Below are 13,796 nucleotides of genomic sequence, written 5' to 3' on the forward strand. Positions count from 1 at the left end.
CCTACCTAGTTGGATCACCATGGAGAGCAAGGAGAGTGGGGGAGAAAAAGAAGAGTAGAGGGGGCTAGAGAAAGGAGGCACAGATCCCCCTCTAATTCAAAGCTAGATCATACAAAACACATGGTCCTAACCTACATATATATGGCATTAGAATTTGCAGACAAAACAAAGAGTATGGTGAATGGAGACAAATAACAAAAAGGGATATAAAACGAGCATACTGGTAGGGTTAGGAGAAGGCGCACGCGTGCAGGGAGGAGGCGCCATCGGACGGAAGAAAAAGGATATATACGCCTTTCGTTTTGTTATTATATGTTGAGTTCTGTTCCGAACTTATATCAGTCAGGTACTTCGAACTTAAAAATTGGTAGTTGTTTTCGTTGGATTACTCTATATACCTAATAAAAAAATTAGTAAGGCTTCCGTGAGTTTTTTTGTCCGTCGTTTTTTTTCGCTCTTTCTTCCTTTTTTTTTCCCGTATTTCTTTTTTTTCCGTCCAGCCTTTTTTCGTTTTTTTTCTTTTTTTTCCATGCGTCCCTTTTTTCCGCCGTTTTCCTCTTTTTTTTCTATCCACTTTTTTTTCGACGTCGCTTCTTCGGGTTTTTTCCGTCCGCTTTTTGGTCCTTTTTCTTCTTTTTTTTTTGCACGTTTTTTTCCTTCTTCTGGTTTTTTCATCTGCTTTTTTCCATCTCTATTTTTTGTCACTTTTTTTGGCACGCGGTGAGGATTCGGTTTCTAATCCACTTGGTTTTTTTCCCATTGCCAGGATTTAATCTCAAGCTGTTGCCTGGCCAAACCCTAGCGCCACCGCCACAGTGATATGCCTCCCGTGCGTTTCCTACTATAACTGATTGCAAAAATTGATTCTCCAATACTCCCTCATTATTTGATTTCCTCTTAAAATTTGGCTTTACATCACCAGATTTAATCTCCATTTAACAGTCATCGTTTCCCCATAATTTCCCCTTTTCAATTTGGATTTAATTCACTAGATTTAATCTTCGTCAGCCGGTGATCTTCCCCTTATCGTTTTTATCCCAAGTTTTGTGGATTCGCTCTGATTTGGGAAAATCTGAAAAAAGAGATACTGATGTTTCTGCTGTTGTATCACTAAAAGATGTCTTTTCCTGTTGCAACGCACGACCATTTTTTTCTAGTCCCATCCAAATTACAGGAGCAAGGAAATTACGAAAAAAACAAGTATAGAAGGATATAGCAGAACATTCAGGGTAACTGGCCAAATAACAACAATAGGGAAAAAAGAGAAGAAATTATAGCAACGTAGCTAATTTCTCACCTCTCCCACCAATTTGTAGATCGATGGCGGCCACGGCGCGCGCACCGCCTACACCGCAACCGCACGCACGGGAGAGATATACCGGTGGAGACGCGCGTGACAACAATGACGCGGCGAGCTGTGGTCGGGAGCTCTCACTAGCGGGGGTTATGGAAGAAGGTTAAAAGAAAATAGCGGGAGAGGATTAAATCTATATATGGAAGAAGGTTAAAAGAAAAAAGAAAGGAAGGAAGGGTTAGGAGAAGGCGCGTGCGTGCGGGGAGGAGGCACCATCGGACGGAAGAAAGATGATATATACGACTTTCGTTTTGATATTATACATTGAGTTCCGTTCCGAACTTCTATCAGTCAGGTACTTGGAACTTAAAAATTGGTAGTTGTTTTCGTCGGATTACTCTATATACCTAATAAAAAAATTTGTAAGGATTCCGTGAAAATTGGAACTTAAAAATTGGTAGTTGTTTTCGTTGGATTACTCTATATACCTAATAAAAAAATTTGTAAGGATTCCGTGAGTTTTTTCGTCCGTCGTTATTTTCGCTCTTCCTTCCTTTTTTTTCCCTTCTTTCTTTTTTTTCCATCCGGCCTTTTTTCTCTTTTTTTTTCTTTTTTTCCGTCCGTCCATTTTTTCCGTCTTTTTCCCATTTTCTTTGCGTCCAGTTTTTTTTCAACGTCGTTTCATCGGTTTTTTTTTCCGTTCACTTTTTTTCTGTCTATTTTTTAGTCAGATTTTTTGACATGCGGTGTGGATTCGGTTTTTAATCCACTTGGTTTTTTCTGTCGCCGGGATTTAATCTCAAGCTGTACCGCCGCCACATTGATCTGTCTCCCGTGCGTTTCCTGCTCTAATTGATTGCAAAAATTGATTCCCTACTACTCCCTCATCATTTGATTTCCTCTTACAATTCGGCTTTACTTCACCACATTTAATCTCCATTTAACATTCGTCGTTTCCCCATAATTTACCATTTCAATTTGGATTTAATTCACTAGATTTAATCTTCGTCAGTCGGCGATCTTCCCCTAGTCGTTTTTATCCCGACCTTTTTGGATTCGCTCCGATTTGGGAAAAACTAAAAGAAGATATACTGATGTTTCTACTGTTGTATCACTCAAAAAACGTCTTTACCCGTTGCAACGCACGGGTATTTTTTCTAGTCCCATACAAATTAGAGGAACAGGGAAATTACGAAAAAAAAACAAGTACATAAGGATATAGCTGAACATGCAGGGTAACTAGTCTAATAACAACAATAGGGAAAAAATAGGAACGTAGCTAATTTCTCACCTCTCCCACCAATTTGTAGATCGATGGCGGCCACGGCGCGTGCACCGCCTATACCGCCACCGCACACCCGGGAGAGATATACCGGTGGAGACACGCTTGACAACGATGACGCGGCGAGCTGTGGTCAAGAGCTCTCAACAGCGGGAGTTATGGAAGAAGGTTAAAAGAAAATAGCGGGAGAGGATTAGATCTATATATGGAAGAAGGTTAAAATAAAAAAAAGGAAGGTAGGGTTAGGAGAAGGCACGCGAGTGCGCGGACGAGGTGCCATTGGATGGAAGAAATAGGATATATATGCCTTTCGTTTTGTTATTATATGTTGAGTTCCGTTTCGAAATCAGTCATATACTTGGAACTTAAAAATTGGTAGTTGTTTTAGTTGGATTACTCTATATACCTAATAAAAAAAATTTGTAAGGATTCCATGAGTTTTTTCGTCCGTCGTTTTTTTATCACTTCTTCCTTTTTTTTCTCTTATTTCTTTTTTTCCGTCTGGCCTTTTTTCGCTTTTTTTTCTTTTTTCCGTCCATCCATTTTTTCGCCGTTTTCCCCTTTTTTTCCGTGCACTTTTTTTCGACGGCGTTTCTTCGGTTTTTTTCCATCCGCTTTTTTCGTCTTTTATTTCTTTTTTTGCACGTTTTTTCCTTTTTCCATTTTTTTCATCTGCTTTTTGTCCGTCTCTATTTTTTTAGTCACATTTTTTTGGCACGCGGTGAGGATTCGGTTTTTAATCCACCTGGTTTTTTTCCGTCGCCAGGATTTAATCTCAAGCTGTTGCCCTGGCCAAACCCTAGCGCCGCCGCCAGATTGATCTGCCTCCCGTGCGTTTCCTACTATAATTGATTGCGAAAAGTGATTCCCCACTACTCCCTCATCATTTGATTTCCTCTTACTATTCGGCTTTACATCACTAGATTTAATCTCCATTTAACAGTCGTCGTTTCCCCATAAGTTTCCCTTTTAATTCGGATTTAATTTACTAGATTTAATCTTCGTTAGCTGGTGATCTTCCCCTAGTTGTTTTTATCCCAAGTTTTGTGGATTCGCTCCGATTTGGGAAAAACTGAAAGAAGAGATACTGATGTTTATTCTGTTGTATCACTAAAAAAACGTCTAGACCCGTTGCAATACACGGGTATTTTTTCTAGTCCCATCCAAATTGGAGGAGCACAAGTATAGAAGGATATAGCACAATATGCCGGGTAACTGGCTTAATAACAACAATAGGGAAAAAACAGTAGAAATTATAGGAACGTAGCTAATTTCTCACCTCTCCCACCAATTTGTAGACCAACGGCAGCCGCGGCGTGCGCACCGCCTACACCGCCGCCGCACGCCCGGGAGAGATATACCGGTGGAGACGCCGTGACAACGATGATGCGGCGAGCTGTGGTCGAGAGCTCTCACCAGCCGGGATTATGGAAGAAGGTTAAAAGAAAATAGCGGGAGAGGATTAGATCTATATATGGAAGAAGGTTAAAAGAAAAAAGAAAGGAAGGTAGGGTTGGGACGTACGGGGAGTAGGCACCGTCGGACGGAAGAAACATGATATATACGCCTTTTGTTTTGTTATTATATGTTGAGTTCCGTTCCGAACTTCTATTAGTCAAGTACTTGCAACTTAAAAATTGGTAGTTATTTTCGTCGGATTACTTTATATACCTAATAAAAATATTGTAAGGATTCTGTGAGTTTTTTCGTCCATCGTTTTTTTCGCTCTTTCTTCCTTTTTTTCCCATATTTCTTTTTTTTCTGTCTGGCTTTTTTCGCTTTTTTTCTTTTTTTTTCTGCCGTTTTCCCTTTTTTTTCCATCCACTTTTTTTTCGACGTCGTTTCTTCGGTTTTTTTCCGTTCGCTTTTTTCATCCTTTTTTCCTTTTTTTTGCAAGTTTTTTTCCTTTTAAAGTTTTTTTCATCTACTTTTTTTCCGTCTCTATTCTTTTAATCACATTTTTTGGCACGCGGTGAGGATTCGGTTTTTAATCCACTTGGTATTTTTCTATCGCCGGGATTTAATCTCAACCAGTTGCCCTGGCCAAACCCTAGCGCCGCCGCCACATTCATCTGGCTCCCGTGCGTATCCTACTCTAATTGATTCCCCACTACTCCCTCATCATTTGATTTCCTCTTACAATTTGGCTTTACTTCACTAGATTTAATCTCCATTTAACATTCGTCGTTCCCCCATAATTTCCCTTTTCAATTCGGATTTAATTCACTAGATTTAATCTTAATTCGGATTTAATTCACTAGATTTAATCTTCGTCAGCCGGCGATCTTCCCCTAGTCGTTTTTATTCCGAGTTTTGTGGATTCGCTCTGATTTGGGAAAAACTGAAAGAAGATATACTGATGTTTCTGCGTTTGTATCACTAAAAAAACGTGTTTACCCGTTGCAACATACGGGCATTTTTTCTAGTCCCATCTAAATTAGAGGAGCAAGGAATTATGAAAAAAAACAAGTATAAAAGGATATAGCAGAATATGCAGGGTAACTAGCCTAATAACAACAATAGGGAAAGAAAAGAAGAACTTATAGGAACGTAGCTAATTTCTCACCTCTCCCACTAATTTGTAGATCGATGGCGGCGCGGCGCGTGCACCGCCTACACTGCCGCCTCATGCCCGGGAGAGATATACCGATGGAGACGCGCGTGACAACGATGATGCGGCGAGCTGTGGTCGAGAGCTCTCACCAGCCGGGGTTATGGAAGAAGGTTAAAAGAAAATAGCGGGAGAGTATTAGATCTATATATGGAAGAAGGTTAAAAGAAATAAAAGGAAGGTAAGGTTGGGAGAAGGTGCGCGCGTGCGGGGAGGAGGCGCGTCGGACGGAACAAAGAGGATATATACGTCTTTCGTTTTGTTATTATATGTTGAGTTCTGTTCCGAACTACTATCAGTCAGGTACTTGGAACTTAAAAATTGGTAGTTGTTTTCGTCGGATTACTCTATATACCTAATAAAAAAATTTGTAAGGCTTCCGTGAGTTTTTTCGTCAGTCATTTTTTTCGCTCTTTCTTCCTTTTTTTCCATTATTTCTTTTTTTTCGTCCAGCCTTTTCTTCGCTTTTTTTTCTTTTTCTCCGCCGTTTTCCCTTTTTTTTTCTATCCATTTTTATTCGACGTTGTTTGTTCGGTTTTTTTCCGTCCGCTTTTCTCATCCTATTTTTTGCATGTTTTTATTCCTTTTTCCAGTTTTTTCATCCGCTTTTTTCCGTCTCTATTTTTTTAGTCACATTTTTTAGCACGCGGTGAGGATTCGGTTTTTAATCCACTTGGTTTTTTCCTTCGGCAGGATTTAATCTCAAACAGTTTCGCTGGCCAAACCCTAGCGCCGCCGCCATATTATTCTGCCTCCCGTGCGTTTCCTACTCTAATTGATTGTAAAAATTGATTCTCCACTACTCCCTCATCATTTGATTTCCTCTTACAATTCTGCTTTACTTCACCAGATTTAATCTCCATTTAACAGTCGTCGTTTCCCCATAATTTCCCTTTCAATTCGGATTTAATTCACTAGATTTAATCTTTGTCAGCTGATGATCTTCCCCTAGCCGTTGAGGGAGATCCGTCTTCCCCGTGATCTCGTAGTAGGATGTGCATTATCAACTCAACTCTGCTCATGTCCCCTTCTGTCGCCGTCTCGATGCCACATATTTTAAGATCGGTGTTTGTGCTGATTAGGGGCTGTTACATACTACCTCCGTCCCAAAAGAAAATCAAACCCTACGGATGCGTGTGTCCAGATTCATCTCTAGAGTTTGATTTTTTTAGTATGCCCAGATTCATTCCTAAGGTTTGATTTTTTTTTTACATGTGTCCAGATTCATTCATAGGGTTTGATTCTTTTTTAGACGGAGGGAGTAAGTGAATAACAATTTCTCTTGAAGATAAATTGAACGGTTTTGATAATTAAGGTGGGTCCAATGCCCTATTTTAGAATTGGGCGGTGTATTTAAGATAAACATAGTAATTCAGGGGATCAAATGGGCTCACCCATTGTAATATTGGAACTATTTGCCACGAGTAAGCCCATAGCTGTATAGCCGATTTCTTGCACCATTAGTGTGCATCTCGTTACTACTAGCTGGGTTTCGCTTGTTTCAACTATAATTTACATTCCAGAGCTAATTTTGAATTTTATAACTAAATTTTAGAATAAATTTAGGTGTTCTTTTAATCTCTTGCATCAATGACCGTGATGTTCGGACTGATAAGAGTAAAAGTGTAAAAGTCTTAAACGGACCCCTTTAGATAGCAGAAATGGCAAAACACATGAATAGAAAAAACACAATACTTTTAAAACTGTATAACGTGCAGTAGTATCGATCGAGACGAAATACACATATACAAATTTTCAATGATGATCTAATGCTGTATGTTTCTTGATTGTGTATAATATAATAATAAGACAAACAGAAAAATATGCTAGTGCTTTTGTCTAAAACTGCCTGTTTGGAACAACATATTTGGGCAATTGGCTAAGATATGATATAAAATTTACCCGTATGCCGTGATGGATCGAGGCGGCACACTTGTCATCTTTCGGTAATACAGTAAGAGTTGGGCCAGAATAGTATTGTGGCTGACGTGTGGGCCCAGCTTAGCTGAAATGGTATTGGGGCTTAACAATTTTTGCCAGCAACCTTAATTTGTCTATTATTAATACACTACGTTTCAGTACTCTGCAAGGTTACATATCCCAGATACAGAAATCTGCATGTTCCAACTACTTTTACCCAGTCGTGTAGGCTTTGATTTACTCCACAATCTGCGTACAGAATACTGCTGTTTCCAGAACCAATTGAAGCCATGACACCAATGCAACAGTAACTCATCTGCAGTATCATGGGTTATTCTTCCATGAGTCACAGCATGTAAAGTGAGCTAGATGAATCATGATATCGCAGCAAGCAAAATACAGAAAGACAAGGCCAAATAGCAGGTACCTGCTCCAGACATCCACTCAAATCACCATTACGGATGAAACAGATTGAAATGACAGTTTTTTCCGTCCAATTTATGTTCCTACCCTTAAAAGTTTATTAGGAAATTAACTATGAATTAACCCAGTCACTTCTATATTCATCTGCCAGATGCAATATATTCCTCTGAACCTTTGTTACTGGAGATAAAAAAGATATCCTCAAATTAGGCCTGAAAAGTGAGCTACTGGTAGAATGGTAGAGTGCAAGATCAAAACTCAAGTTTCATTATCTCATCATATATCCCAAACTACTCCTGAAAAAAAAAACACTGCAAGGGTAGATGATATCAACAGTAATAATGTGCAAAAGCTCCATCTAATGACAATCACGATTATGCCTCCATCAGTAACTGAGAGCCTTCCTCTCTAATCACACCCCAGAAAGCCTAACTGAGGGTCTTCGTCTCTAATCCGACTAAATGAAAAAAAACACTGTAAGAATCACACCCCAGAAAGCCTAACTGAGAGTCTTCGTCTCTAATCCGACTAAATGAAAAAAAAAACACTGTAAGAATCACACCCCAGAAAGCCTAACTGAGAGTCTTCGTCTCTAATCCGACTAAATGAAAAAAAAAACACTGTAAGCTGTAAGGGTAGATGATATCAACAGTAATGTGCAAATGCTCCATCTAATGACAATCACAATTATGCCTCCATCAGTGACTGAGAGTCTTCATCTGAGAAAGCCTAACTGAGGGTCTTCGTCTCTAATCACGGCGCAGAAAGCATCCCTGTGACATGCAACATGAATAACGTCATCAGAAATTCAGATACAGATTTCGTTAATAAAAAAAGAATTCAGAACATATCAGTTGCAAGTTGCAATCAGTAAAGCAATTGTTGAAATCATGAATAACGTCATCAGAAATTCAGAACAGATTTCGTTAAAAAAAAAAAGAATTCAGCAGGGGCGGAGCCAGCATTTTGAGTCACTGGGGTCATGGCTTTTACTTATATTTATGTCGTGTTTGAAACTATAATTATTCTCGAAGCTAGATATTTTTAGCTCAAAATTCTTTTGGAGCTAGAGCTATGAGTAAGTTGGGATTATTCCATTTTGCTAAAAATAAATATTTAAAGTCTATTTTATAAGAATTTATGAGGTTTTTAAGGTCCAAAATTTTAAAAGTTATGACTATATACAACCGGGCATAACAACCATGTGCTTTTTCAGACATACAAGTATGTTTTGAAAGTTGTTTATTATTCCATCTGTCTCAAAATACAACTACCTACGTCTCTTTAAGAGATTAATGTTAGGGTGTGAAATAATTGTGATTGGTTGGAAAAAAAAGTAGGTGAAAAAAATTATATCGCGAATTTTGTGATTGGAGATGGGATGGTTCATAGAAAATAGCTATATTTTAAAGCAAATTTGAATCTTAGAAGTAACATATTTTGAGACAGAGTGAGTAACTTAAAAAACACATCTAGTAGTTGATTAGCAAAACTTCTGGCCTAATGCATTGATATACATAGCACATAGCTAAAATAAGTAGTTGGTTAATAGATCAAATATGTCTAATTGCAGCATTAGTAGCAGATTGACAGTAGCATAACACAGCTAACAAATTATGCTTCCAAAGAAATAAACGGTACAATTGTTTCAGCTTTCCTGAGCTCCAGCAGTTTATCAGGCTGGCCGGGGTCATTAAGCTTTTGTTGCTGGGGTCATTAGCTACAAAATAATGAACAATTCACTTGATTGATCGAATGTCATCGGGGTCTAATGACCCCAATGATAGTACTGCAGCTCCGCCCCTGGAATTCAGAAAAGATCAGTTGCAAGTTGCAATCAGTAAAGCAATCGGCGCACCTCGATCCACGTAACGGAGTGACCAACGATCAGCCCGAGACCCATCATGACGTAGCAAGCCGCGTCCAGGAACCTGCCGCTGTCGCCGCCGCGCACGGCGGCGAGGTAGATGACGTAGAGCCCCAGCAGCGCCACGGCCATGATGGCGGCTCGCCCCATGTTCTCCTCGCTCCTGGTGTACCGGGATGGGATGCGCGCGGCGGCCTCGTCGTCGTCGGCGGCGCACGCCGTCATCGCCAACCCCAGGATCGGCCCCATGAGCAGCGCGCCGGCCAGGGCGATGGCGCACAGGGCCACATCGCCCTTGCTCTCGCACCGGGGGAAGATCTCGGCGGCGAACACGGCCACCATCGCGACGGCGGCGATGATGCAGAACCACTGCGGGAGAAGCCACATCAGACTACGATCGAATCCGGCGAGAAAAAAAAAACCTGAGGAAATCAACACGGCTTACCCTAATCGCGAGGAGCCATGGGGGCGTCGGGTTGCGCGCGGCTGCGACCGGAGGCGGCCGGCCTTCCTCGAGCAAGCAGCACCGGAGATCGGCCGCCGCCGCCGGAGTATTCCCCATGCCGCCGCGGCCAGGGGAGGGATCGAGAGCGCGTCGGCGGCGGCGAGTGTGCGGCGAGATCGGAGGAATTTTTTTCGTTTTTAGATTTTTTCTTTTAATATTTACAGAAATAATCTATCGACCAAAAAAATTACAGAAATAGCCCCTGCCGCCTCAATCGTGGGCGGCAAGCTGACGTGGCAGACGGTGGGTCAACCGCGCCGTCTGCCGCCGTCGGCCAAAATTGCGATTAGGCCCTTGCCGCCCATACAGAGGGCGGCAAGGGGCTAATCGCAATTTTGGCCGCCAATAAAGAGCTTGCGGCCGTACTTTTTTCATCTGGGTCCCTTGCCACCCCAATAGAGGGTGGCAAGGGACCCAGATGTAAAAAGTACAGCCAAAAGATTTTTCTATGTTATGTTAATAATAAATAAAGAAGTATTTATTGGTAAAACTTGTTAATATTGTTATAAAAATGTATTGAAGTTGGTTGTTGCACAATTTCATATGTTAAGTGAGGTATTATTTTGTACCTTATTCGACGTATTAGTACTCGGATAATTTATATAGGCCTATCACAATCTGGGTCGTAGAAACATTATATGAACTTAAACAAGAAGAATTATGTAACATGAAGAAATAGTAGTACAATTTGAACATGATACAACTATTTGCATTGCGGTTACATAGATGATATTAGATTCGAACTAGGAGGGAGGTAGTGCAATAGTTGAACACAACGACGATGTAGTAATGGGACAAGGAAGCATGACAGTAGAAATTTCAATATGCCAAGTTGTCCGATAATAACTAACCCCTACGTGAGGATCCCTCTCCTCTCTCAAACCGCGCTTTAGTAACCCTGTATTGCTCTGGTAGTTCAAGCTGCACAACACGGCTAGGTGGAGTTAGAACCCTTCTGGTGTCTATCCATTCTTTGTATTGACATCTCCTTGGTGGTTCCTGGGAGGAAAGAATAGATGTAAAGCAAGCAAAGTTAGTAAATGTTGTGAGAAAATAAGGATTCATATAATCAAAATATTCTTACCATGAAATCGTCGTCAAGAATATTTGGCCAAACAAAGAACCTTTGACCCAATGTTGTAGGATTTATGGAACGAAGAACCTGACAACGATCACCACACCTGCATCTTGGACGGGCTTCCCATGGAGGGAGTGCCGTAGTTAGCACCTGCCAGTCGCTCTGTCGTTCATGACATTGTCGTTCATAAGCCGCTTTTCTCTGTAAGTATTGCTCAGTACTTTCGGATGCGAAATACCAGCGATCTTCTTGTAAACAAGTGGTTAGGTCGAGAACGGGATTTTCTGTATCGACCCACTCGATGTATGCGCAAGCTGTAGTGCGGGTCTGCCGAATAGAGTAGTGTTACGAAGAATAAAGCAATTGCCCATACGGAATAAATAAGCATATGCAGATAATAAAATACCTCATGGTCATAGTTAGGGCACCTAAAAAAGCGCCTTCCTCGAATATCAGGATTCCTCGAAGCCATTAGTTGGCATCGATCACCGCATAGGCAGAGGGGACGCTGGCACCAAGTTGGTAGTAGGTATACACAAGGATCGCTATGCCAGTTTGGATCCTCAACACCCCGGCGTCTAGCCATTGACGAAAGCCGGTCGAATTTGTAATGAAGCAAGTGGGAAAGAGAGTACTGGATGTGACTGAGTTCTGAAAGATTGTGAGGCCTCACTCGTTAAGGCGACTTATATAGGCGCAAAAAATCGAGTGATACCCCTGACATGTGAACGTGGTGGGGTATGGTGGGTACGGCTGATTGGCGCCGAAAGTTACATGCCTGATCGGCGCCGAAAGTTACATTAGTCGTATGCGCCAAATGGCGGGCAAATACTCGTATCGCACGCGAATAAAGGAGGCTGCATCGGTGCGGCAGAAAGTAGTCGTGCATGCGCCGAAAGGTATCGTGCACATATAACAAAAACGTAGTTATTACACAAGCATACAGTACTGGAAAGTGAAGCAAATAAACAAAGAGAAGACTGCTCTACTGGCCCTGCCCCGCGCCGCGACCACGCTTGGTCCTCCGGGCCTGTGCTCGCACGTGGTCCTGGGAGTAGGTGAAACGATCCGGTGGCACAGCACGGGTAGCACGAGTGTCCCGCGGAGGAGTGGCCTGCACCTGGTCCTGCGTCTGCACCGGCGGTGCGCCTCCCAGCTATGAGGGGCCGATGACGTCCTCTGTCGAGCCTGAAGCGAAGTCGAAGTTAGTAATGTCGAAGAGCACGGTGGAAGGCAGCAAGCGGTCCGACGAGGTCCCAGCATGGTCCAGTGGTGGACCCTGACTCGACGTGCCGGCTGCCTGTGATGAAGTCCCGGTGTACTGCCAGAACTGCGCTGAGTGCGAGGTCGACGCAGCTGCCTGAGACGCTGACCCTGCAGACTGGGAGAAGTGGGCGGCCTGCGTCATAGCGAACTGGGCGAAACCTACACATCGACAACGGGACCCTTGTAAGCTAAGACATAAAATACATGTAAATTGATTGTCGAAGTAATGTTGTTTTTTTAAGTACCTATGGGGGGAACAACAGAAGGCCTAGCCGAGGAAGGCGGGGTGCTGAACAGTGCACGAAACCCTGAAGCAATCGGCAAGTGAAACGGCTCACTTATATGTGCGAGGCATGTACAGAAATAGTAATAAAAATACTTACCTCCGTGCGGAGGGTGAGTCGGCCTAGGAACGTACGCAGTTGGACGGGGACCAGTCGGTACGGGTGGCCGCTGTACAGCTGCGTCTGCCCTAGCAACGTCGTCTGCACGACAGGTGAGCACTCGGAGAATCGAGCGCATCGACTCCACCATCCGCGTGTACGTCGTCAGGTGCTCCTCTACGGGTACCAGAATCCCCGCGCCTAAATGTTGGATCGTCGTTGAACCGTCAACGACGACCCGGTTGATGTCGTCGACCTGCATGGTTAATTTGTTCGTAAATATTTGTAAAATTTGACGAAGAGAAAGACATGAAAACATAAAGGAATGGTGCGATGCAGGGTACTCACAGCACGAGCGAAGTCCTGGTCGCGATGCTTGGCGTAGAGGTCTCTAGTGCTCGCAACATGGGGCTGCTGCTCCAAGGGAGCGAAGGTGACCCTAGTACGGGTGCGTGGCCCTCCAGGCCTTGGCATAGCTAATAGTATACTTGTATGTCTCTTCGATGTGTCGGATTATTGACCTTGGTTCATATGTGAGATTATCGATGACATGCGCATACATCTCAGATGCAACAAATGCACATGTAATGTTCCTGTGGTATTTCTGAACACCAGGTAGAAAACATGTATGCTTGGTAACAACTGACACTGTCCAATAATCCTTCCATTTCCCCTTATATGCGTGCACTCTCCAGGGACAACCATCTTTTTCCTTAACACACCGAACTTCATATTGCGACCGGTTCGACTTGGCAACCCAAAACTCTCTATGAAGTGACACTGCAAAATGTTTTACCGCCTCCTTCATATCTTCTGCTCTACTATAAATCGCTCCCTGAATAACCTCATTTTCTTTGTACTCCCATCTCACACTATCCTCTTCAGAGATGATCAGCCCAGAAAAATCCTCACTAGCCCATTCTGCTGAATTAATATCCGTCTCATCATCTGACGAATCACCTTCCTCTACACGCTCGTTGTCAGAATCCTCCCTCTCCATTTCATCCACAATGGCACCAACAGTCTCCCCCTCATCGGCTACTCCACCTGGTTGAATGCCCACTGGAGCTACTACGCCCCCGTCCTCTCGTGCGTTGACCTCCTCCACAGAAGTCTCATTTACTTCAGCACTTGGTCCCTCGCCATCATCCATGTTCATCTGCACAC

At 42.7% G+C, this 13,796-nt stretch overlaps 1 protein-coding gene across 1 annotated transcript; it reads right to left on the reverse strand.

Annotated features, from left to right (window-relative positions):
- Nucleotides 1-7,738: 7,738 nt before the first annotated feature.
- On the reverse strand, nt 7,739-10,165 carry LOC127774472 (uncharacterized). The gene is made up of 3 exons (XM_052300730.1): nt 9,843-10,165; nt 9,389-9,766; nt 7,739-8,303 (listed from the first exon to the last, which is right to left on the reverse strand). The coding sequence occupies exons 1-3, from the start codon at nt 9,957-9,959 to the stop codon at nt 8,280-8,282; spliced, it is 519 nt and encodes a 172-aa protein (XP_052156690.1). The 5' UTR covers nt 9,960-10,165; the 3' UTR covers nt 7,739-8,279.
- Between the last annotated feature and the right edge of the window lie 3,631 nt (nt 10,166-13,796).

This window comes from Oryza glaberrima, chromosome 5 (assembly GCF_000147395.1).
Source record: "Oryza glaberrima chromosome 5, OglaRS2, whole genome shotgun sequence".
Taxonomy (NCBI): domain Eukaryota; kingdom Viridiplantae; phylum Streptophyta; class Magnoliopsida; order Poales; family Poaceae; genus Oryza; species Oryza glaberrima.